Genomic DNA, 10,118 nt, shown 5'->3' on the forward strand with positions numbered 1-10,118 from the left:
GTTAATTATTTACTTAAACAAATTTAGAAAAAATCATGTCACGTGAGGGTATCCAAACTGCACCTATTCTGTTGGTTTATTTTGTACTTTTATCAAAATTTACTATTTACTTACATCGATTTAATATGGGATCCATATTATTTGAATCATAGAAAAATGAGTATGAATTGACCTCCAATCGAACCGTGGTCCTGTAATTGGGGGTACCCAAATTCAAGAATTTGTATAGTATCACTATACAAATCCTTGCCAAATTGCATCAATTCTTAAATTTGCATCCTTACTTAAAAATTGTACAACACAACAGATGCTTTGTTCTATTTCTTCAAAGTTTAAAACGATTTGACATTAGTCCATGTTTTATACTTTTCGTTGTTTTATGGATTCGTAACATTTTTTATTTGCTCATTTAAAAAAAGATGACCTTTTATGAACATCGTTCCCATAAATTTTACTTTTTATAATTACTTTATCTGTTGATATTTACTGTAAAATTGAGAATGGAAATGGGGAATATGTCAAAGAGACAACAACCCGACCATAGAAAAAAACAACAGCCGAAGGTCACCAACAGATCTTCAATGTAGCGAGAATTTTTTTCCCGCACCCGGAGGCGTCCTTCAGCTGGCCCCTAAATAAATATATACTAGTCTAGTGATAATGAACGCCATACTAATTTCCAAATTGTACATGAGAAACTACAAGAGGCTGTCACAACGACAGCAAACCGGATTTATTAACATTTAGTTGTGTCCTGGCAATATCACAAGAACCATTACTGATGAATGGTGATAGTCAAAATCATCATTATTGAACTTGACCTCTATTTTGTCATTAGGGAGCTACCATTTGATTTTTATGGGGGGAAAAGGGGGGGCTAGGAAGAAAAATTTTGTCCTGCATTTTTTTTAGCTGTAATCTCTGTCCTGCCTCTTTATTTTTCACTTTGTTCGGTCCTGCCTTTTTTTTTAGTTTATCCTGACTTTTTTTTACCTAAATTGTCGTCCTGACTTTTTTTTTTGCAAGTGTCTCATCCTGCCTTTTATTTTTACTCAAAACTCCTGTCCTGCCTATTTTTTTCAAATTTCATCCTAGCTTTGGTTGAATGGTTCATGAGAAAATGCACGGACACGACTGGAAACATCATTTTTCAATCTTTCAAAAACCATAACTCCTGAACAGTAAAAGTCAAAATCGTCATTATTGAACTTGACCTCCATTTTGCAATCAGTAACAACATATTAAAATTTGGAAAGCTTTGGTAGAACAGTTCCTGTGTGAATGCACGGACACGACTGGAAACTCCATTTTTCAATCTTTCAAGAACCATAACTCCTGAACGGTAAAAGTCAAAATCGTCATTATTGAACTTGACCTCCATTTTGTCATCAGTAACAACATATTAAAATTTGGGAAGCTTTGGTAGAACAGTTCATGCGTACATGCACGAACACGACTGGAAACTCCATTTTTCAATCTTTCAAGAACCATAACTCCTGAATGGTAAAAGTCAAAATCGCCATTATTGAACTTGACCTTCATTAAGTTGTCAGTAACAACATATTAAAATTTTAAAAGCTCTGGTTGAACGGTTCATGAGTTAATGCACGGGCAACATTTGAATGCAGCCCGCGCGCTCGCCCGCCCGCCCGCCCGCCGTACACCCCCAAATCAATAACCGACATTTTTGTCACAAAAATCCGGTTAAAAATGAAATAATACAAGACTAACAAAGGCCAGAGGCTCCTGACTTGGGACAGGTGAACGTTTTGATCATATATAAATATATTCACTTATGCTAAAATATGGGTATAATGACAAATCATACAAATTCAAATTGTTTAACTAGTTTAAATGAAACTTTTAAGATTTCCTCAGATATTTTTGTTCAGTAGACTTTGTTGACATAAAATATCATTCATATGATCATAAAAAAATAACTATATCAACAAATCAAAGCACCAAAGGGTGCTATAGGCAGTTAATCAAAATCCTATAGGCAAACTTGGCCAAGTTCAGATGAATAGTGTAAAGAAATAGTCAAAATATTTATCTCGGGCATTGTTCTCAGCTATCTCGTAAGTATCAAATAATGCTTGTACAGTAATGTTTACGTTATGCAATCCTACCACTTTCAAAAGTTATTCCCAATTTATATTTATAAAGATTCAATGTCTGACATTATGCACATGCACTGTCCTCTGTTAGGGATAGTTTTGTGCCAGTTAAGATGCTTAAACCGCAACATTATATGTGTACCCGTGACAGTGTCCATAGTGTGGACCCACTAATGTGGTGATTGTTGCTGTATATCATATTTATTTTTCATAATTGTTTTGTACATTTTTTTAAATTTTAATTTCTTGTGTATTTTTCTGATTTTAGTATGATGTCCAAGTTATTGTAAATGCTCTTTTGTTCCGACGTTGGAAAGTTCCGGGCGGAAAGAACTAATTAGGCGAAAAGTTTTTGAGGAACTTATTAACTAGTTACTTTGCTCTTCCTCTGGTTTAAAAGTTCCACCGGAACAAAGTGACTAGTTGACATAGTATACATTTTTGTTATTATGTTAAGAAGCCAGCAAAAGCAATCCTTGAGTGTAGGAGTTTCTCCCTGCATTAAAAATCCATTGTTAACCTTCGACTGTTGTCTGCTCTTAGATCAGGTTATTGTCTCTATGACACATTCCCCATTTTCATTCTCAATTTTATTAACGTCTCAAATTATAAATGAATTAAAATATCTTGATTACGGTTTAACTGACTTCCATTACTAATATCATTATAATAAAAAAAATATTGATTGAAGCGTACATTTATTTGAATAACTATGAAATATAATTCCTCTTTTTATACGTTTATGTACAAAATGATTTCAACATGCAATGTGTTACTAGTTTCTGTTCATGTAGAATTATGTATTGGCTTTAAAACAGTTTGTAAATTGATCAGAACGTATTTATATTACTTTTCTTCTTTGATAAACACATAAAAATCATTCTAATGTAAATACACCGACATTTCTTCAATGTATCTTACGCTTTACAATTTTTAGTTTTAATTCTTAACAGCGATTGTATTTGATATTAGCTACATAAAGTGCAATTCTGTCAAATCATTTCCGTAGGAATCGGGAATATTTTTGACATTCTAAAAGAACGCTGAATTTCTTCACTTGTAAATGCTTGTTGGTATGCATCTGAAACAGCTTTACATAAAGCAGATCTTTCTAACTGCGAACCTGACATGCTAGCTTTACAGTTCTCCGTCAACAAACGCTCAAAAGAACTTAAACAATCGACTTGTAATGGCTGAATTGTCTTGTATTCGTCTGCAGGAAGAACAATTAAAGTAATTTGGTTTTGTTCTGCCCATTCCAATATTTCAACAGAGACATACAGGTCATGTCCGTCAACGAGAAGAATCTTATGATCCTGAGGTAGCGTGTGGCGAAGGAAATGAGTTGTCAGATATTTTAAAAATATCTCCGATGGAAACAATCTCTCTTCTGCTAGAAACCCGAAACCTGGTTTACAATCTTCCTGTAGACGATTTATATCCAAATTTGATTTACCCTCGGGAAAAACATACCAAGGAGGGATAACGTTGCCAGCGCCATTTGCACAAATAAACAAAGTGATTGCTTCTTCATGAGAAGGGACCTCTCTGATTGCATAAGGCCATGAGTAAGATAATTCTGTAGAGCTTAAACTATAAATTGAACAAGGCCTCTCGGATAAGTCATATTTGTTAACACAAGAAGACAAATATGAGAAAAAACTTGAGACACGTGTCAAATCCCGTGTTTGAGTTCTATCCATTTGTGTAAGTTTAATCCTCAACTCTTTAAGCTTAGGAAAGTTCTCACACAACAAATAAAACCAATGTTTTGTGACTGGTTTATCGTGCTTACGCTTGCCAATGCTTACAACATATTGACTTGATAACGTACACAGTTCATCGATTGTGTAATTATATCCCTGTTTCATCAGCATCATTATACAGTTGGTCAATTTTTCTGATTCATTTTGATCCAGGGTTGCATTTTTTCCTCTTCTTCCTTTCGTAGGATTTCCCTTTTTCACTCTATCTCGTAGTGTGCTATCAGGAATCTTGAATTTCGTGCATGCTTCCTTAAACGACATTTTCTTTGATACAACTGCCTCGTATGCTATAATCATTTTTTCTTCATAATTCATCTCCGTAACCTCTCCTTGATTGTCCTACAAAATAATTATAATAATATAAACAACAGTTCATTAGTCTTTTCTTTAAACTAGGAGATGAAAACACACTTCCCGATTAACATAGTCATGTCGAATATAGTCTCACGTTGTAGTACTTTACTTTTTCCGAAACAATATACAATTTCTAGGTCATTTCATTTAAGAGGGCATATGGTTTGCGTGTTTTCATAGATGGTTTCTATTGGGTGTGAATAAGAAATAATTGATAAAGATATTAGAAGATGTGGTATAGGAGTGCCAATGAGACAACTCTTCATCCAAGTCAAAATTTGTAAAGTAAACCATTTTATGCCAAAGTATGGTATTCAACACTGAATTGGAATTGATATGTTTTGGGTATTAGACATGCAAATTCAGTAGTTGTAGAGATATTCAAGCAATTAACTACTAAAACTAGAGGCTCTAAAGAGCCTGTGTCGCTCACCTTGGTCTATGAGAATATTAAACAAAGGAAGCAGATTGAAAATTGACTTCAAAGGGCAATAACTCCTAAAGGGGTCAACTGACCGTTTCGGTCATGTTGACTTATTTGTAAATCTTACTTTGCGTCGCCAGTAAACTTAATTTGCGACCATCAAATCCCCAATTGATGCCGTCGGAGCTTTAAATACAATAAAGTTATCTCCTAAATATAATAACCAAAAACAGCAAAATTTCCTTAAAATTAACGATTGCCATTGTTTTCATTGACACATGTATACATGTGGCTGGATAATATTATTTTCAAAACTAATTCAACTGCACATGTGAAATGTAATTTACGTAATCTGAATAGTTGCAAAATAGTTAAACCCGGATACAAGTGTATGAACAATGTACTTTCTTATGGAGGGGTGTTGAAGTTACACCTTTACGATGTTGACTACATTTATTTTAATCTAAATGATGCATGTGAATTAAAATTATGCAACAATGACCCTCAATAGCAGGCATACATAGAAAGGCCTTAGGGTCCCATGAGTTTCAAAGTAATCAATGGAGTGGGGAATCCAAAACAACCATTCAATCTAATACTCCTTGAAGTTAAGAAGACTATACGCATGCGCATGAATACCTAAACAAAACCTGGAGCAAGAACGTATATTTTCACCAAGGTTAATTAAACGACCTAGATGATTCTCTATTTCTTTATGGAAGTACAATATCAAATATTAGTTTCATAACGGTGACATATAAGAAAAACTTCACTTCAGTTCTTATATGTCAGAAAAAGTTTTATCGGAATTCAGAGAACTCTCACATTTTATCAAAACTGGGGAATTCCGTTTGACGGGTTTCTAAATTTATAAAAACACTTAATATTAATACTGCTTAATTCCGATTTCCCGTATTATTAAAAGCACGCATATAAGTCAATGGAAATATGAAGATAATGAGAACATTATAGGAATGTTGTTTAAGTTCAATCCATTTGTATGCTTTTACATTTTAAAACAATACAATCATAAGTATCTGAGATGTTTCTTAATGTTTGAATAAAACGATTGATGTGAGGGTATGGCCCTGAGCCAATGGTTAATGTCTACAGATTGCTAGTAAGCAATCGTATCCAAAAATGTGTGTTCGTCCTAATCCTATCTACCCAGAAAATTGCTGTCTACTCGAAAACTTTTATTGTTCTGATGTAAGCTATTTTTTAATCAGATACTAGGTAATACTAACGATACATTCATTTCTTTTTTCGAAAAAAAGAAAATGTGTACCTACCTACCCTCAGTCGCTTCTTTATGGTATGATCTTAGCCTTCCTGAGCAACTAAGATAACCTAGTTTTTTGTGAGGTAGTATTGTTCATAGTCCTTAGTTTTCTATGTTGTTTCTTGTGTACTGTTATTTGTATGTTTGTCTTTATCTGTTTAGTCAAATGGCGTTGTCAGTTTAATTTCGACTTCGACAGTTTGACTATGGTATATGTCGGTCCTTTTTTTGTGTAGGGTTTGGGTACACCAAAATATTTTGATGTGTTGTTCCATGTGCCACATAAAAAGATTCTACATTTAGATCAAAAGTAAAACCCTTTTCGATTTTTTCATATAAATTTTAAAACAATTATGAATATGTTTAATTTGATGTAAAATGTTTGGTTGTTTAACGTTACTATTAATATCATTGTCTGTTTTAATAATGGAGGAAGTTGGTGTATCGGCAAATGGTAATGCAAAGTTGCTTTCCGAATATGTTGGTACATGTATTTTTTTAAAGAGTGGTGAAGGAAACGGACATTAAAACTCATGAGATGATGAGTCGAAAATAAACTCACAACGCTATTGCTAAAGAAGAAAAGACAAAGAGACAAGCAACAATACACCAATCACCACATAAAAAACTAAACTACACGAACCCACTAAAATAATGGGATGATCTCATATGCTCCGAAAGCAGGTTTAAGTTGAAATGTTCCCCTTTTACGTAAACACACATATATCTGCAATGGATGCCAAGGACTGACTGTTGTATGACCAGATTTATCTAGCTGAAGTCACTTTGGGTAAATTATGTCAGCATTTTCACTGATCTCTTGATCGCCAGCAGAAAATATTACATCAAAGTATCTAGTACTGCTGTTGAGAATCAAATATTTTTATTTCACTCAAATTGATGAAAAAAGACTCATAACAAGGTAAAAGAGCGATTGACAATCACAGCTGCAGTGGATTTTTTTTTATCCTATGAGATTTTGACAGCTTTGTGATTCATAAGAAAAAACCAAAGGCTATTGACATGATATTGATCAGAGGCGGATCCGCCCCCCCCCCCTTTTTTGGGAAAAAAATGGTTGCTTATATAGGGAATCACTGAAGCGTGACAGGAGTGGGCCCCTACTTATGAAAATTCCTGGATCCGCCACTGTTGATAGTATACATGGCTTAGTGGAGGTTATCTCTTTAATGTACTATGTACATCAACCTCGAGAAGTGTTTTCTTCGTTATCATAAACAAGATAAACTATTGTAATCTTCAGTTTCCAGGAAAATATCTTGTTTCACAGAATGGTTCAACCACAAATTATCATTATGACAACAAAAGCAATGAAACATATCATACCTATGTCTCTTTATGCAACTTCCCAATAACGCTTGCACAAAATATTAAAACCATTAAACTCAGGGATTTGTCGCACCTATTTTTTTATTTTGATGCAAATGTTAAATTAAAATAGCAATACTTTAACATGCACGTTTTGCAAATATTCAAAGTCAATGAACCATGACTGTAGGTCAAGGGTTGGATAACTTCCAAGGAATCAGATGTGCCAATGCTAATACAAATGCATACCAAATACCCTTGTATTTTCATAAGTTAATCCCCTAAAATTTAACACAATCATTAACTATGTAAAAGTTTTGTAGTATGGGAACCCATATTGAAAGGTTTCATGGATAATATAATCTCTTTGGAAATTATGCCGGTAAATTTGCATACTTAAATCAATGACTTGACATAGATGGACTTAAAATGACATACTCACAAACTAAAACTTACAAAATAAGCAAAAGTTTCGAAGTCAAGAAATCATGAATGAGGGGGAATAGTAAATTATGCTCCATTGTAGTGAGAAGAGCCAATGCTAATACATATACAGATCAAATATAATGACCTATCACTAGTGGTTCACCATAAACTAGACCAAATCACAAACTTATACTTTTTTGACACTGGAAACAGCATGCACATGTCTTGCTAATTGACTCCGTTAAGGCGAGACAAAATTTTTTTCCTCATGTTTCATATTGAGCCTGTCATTTGCGCTTATATTCCTTTATGCATTAATTTGAATAAAAATCACAATGCTTATACAAGTTAATTATACAAATCAATATTTTATTAACAACTCACCATGCTCACCTTTTGTAAAATATATACACACCACCATGATTACAATTTAAAAAAAACCCATTATTTTACTATAAAATAAACTAGAGGGTCTCAGTAATCTGTGTCGCTCACCTTGATCTATGTGCACATTAAACATAGGACATACATTATAGTTCTGTTTTGGTGATGATGACTTGTTTGTAAATCTTACTTAACTGAACATTCTTGCTATTTACAACTATCTCTATCTATAAGTAGTTTCAGAGGAAAGGATTTTTGTAATAATGTACAAACAATTCATGAAAAATTATGAAAAAAAAGACTTTTAAAAAGGGCAATTATTCTTTATGGGGATTGGTTATTTGGTTCATGACGACTTATTTGTAAGTCCTAGTTTGCTAAACCATTTAGCTATCTTCAGTTTATCTATATAACCAAAAATAAATAAATTCCATAAAATTACAAATGCATATGCAGCTACTCAACAATGGGTTATTTGAAGCGTCTGAAAATTGTAAGCAAGATAGATCTGCATAAAAAAAAAATGTTTACGCCTCATTAGATTTGATCCAATAGACATGTTAACATTTAAACCCCTCGTCAGATTTGATCTAACAGCTTTTTTAAAGAGAAATAAGCCAAAAAAAACTGCATTTTGCCCCCATGTCTGTTTTGTGACATGTAGGCCATCTTGGTGTATGGTCGAGGTCATTGGATACATATTTTAAAGTAGATACCACAAGGAAGACTTATGCCAAGTATGGTTTTTTTGGAGAAGTAGTTTCTGAGAAGATTTTTTGTAAAAATACAGAAAATGATTGAGAAATTGTGATTTTTTTCAGTAAAGAGCAATCAATTTTTATAAGAACAATTGACAATTTTGGTCGTGTTGACTATTTGTAGATCTTACTTTGATTTACACCTTTGCTGTTTACAGTTTATCTATATCTTTTATGCTATTCGAGATTATAACAGAAAGCAACTTATAAATTTTCTTTAAATTACCAATAATGGTGGAGAAACATTACAATGGTTTGTCTGATGCTTCTGGAAATTTTTAGCCGGATAGATCTCCATCTAAATTTTTTAAACCCCTCGTGATATATTATCTAAATACTGTAATTTTAAAGATATAAGCCAAAACACTGTATAATCCATACCAACACCTCCATGTTCTATTTTTAGCCATGTTGGCCATCTAGCTTTCTGGCCAGGGTCATCAGATACATTTTTATAACTAGATAACCTTAGTTAGATTTTTGTATAAAAAATGTATGAAAATTTTTCATTTAAGAGCTGTAACTCTATGAGTCAATTGGCAATTTTGGTCATGTTGACTTATTTGTAAATCTTCCTTTGCGTAGCACTTATGCTTTTTACAGTTTATCTATATCTATTATACTATTCAAGATAATAACCTACAAGAATGTGTCCATAGTACACGAATACCTGATTCGCACTATCGTTTTCCATGTTCGATGGACCGTGAAATTGGAGTAAAAACAATAATTGGGACAAGTATGGACACTTCATTCAAGATTGATACAGCTCTGAATTTTTTTTGTGATTAAATATTTGACACATCATAAGTTTCTGACGTAGAATGAATGTGGTCTAATTGAACTTAAAACAAATACATCAACACAGTATGGTCCAATGTCCAAAATCTTCATGGATTGATTCAGCATATCAAAGAACCCCCCCCCCCCCAAAAAAAAAAACAACAAAAAAACAAAAACAAAACAAACCCGGTTTTTAATGAAATCAAAATTGAATTTTAGGATTCTTTTGACCTTAGCATAATCATTTTGGAAAACGGGACTCAAAATAAAATAATATCGTCATTTTACAACATTAGAGAAAAATTTATTCAATACCAATGTTTAGCATGTCACTATCAATCAATATCAACGTATCCCCTTTTTCACCAAACCCTTTTATATTCCTTTCTCACATCTTACTCACTTGTTTCATAATTTTGTTGCCATTCCATGATCACAATTGGTGTCAAATTGTGACAATCTGCGATATAAACATGTTCTATAACCAATTCTTCA

At 33.1% G+C, this 10,118-nt stretch overlaps 1 protein-coding gene across 1 annotated transcript; it reads right to left on the reverse strand.

The window, feature by feature from the left end:
- Window positions 1-2,993: 2,993 nt before the first annotated feature.
- LOC139527927 (uncharacterized) lies at window positions 2,994-10,050 on the reverse strand. The gene is made up of 2 exons (XM_071323611.1): window positions 10,027-10,050; window positions 2,994-4,222 (listed from the first exon to the last, which is right to left on the reverse strand). Exons 1-2 carry the CDS (start codon window positions 10,033-10,035, stop codon window positions 3,110-3,112), a joined length of 1,122 nt encoding a protein of 373 aa, XP_071179712.1. The 5' UTR covers window positions 10,036-10,050; the 3' UTR covers window positions 2,994-3,109.
- Window positions 10,051-10,118: the final 68 nt, after the last annotated feature.

Source organism: Mytilus edulis, chromosome 6, assembly GCF_963676685.1.
Source record: "Mytilus edulis chromosome 6, xbMytEdul2.2, whole genome shotgun sequence".
NCBI lineage: Eukaryota > Metazoa > Mollusca > Bivalvia > Mytilida > Mytilidae > Mytilus > Mytilus edulis.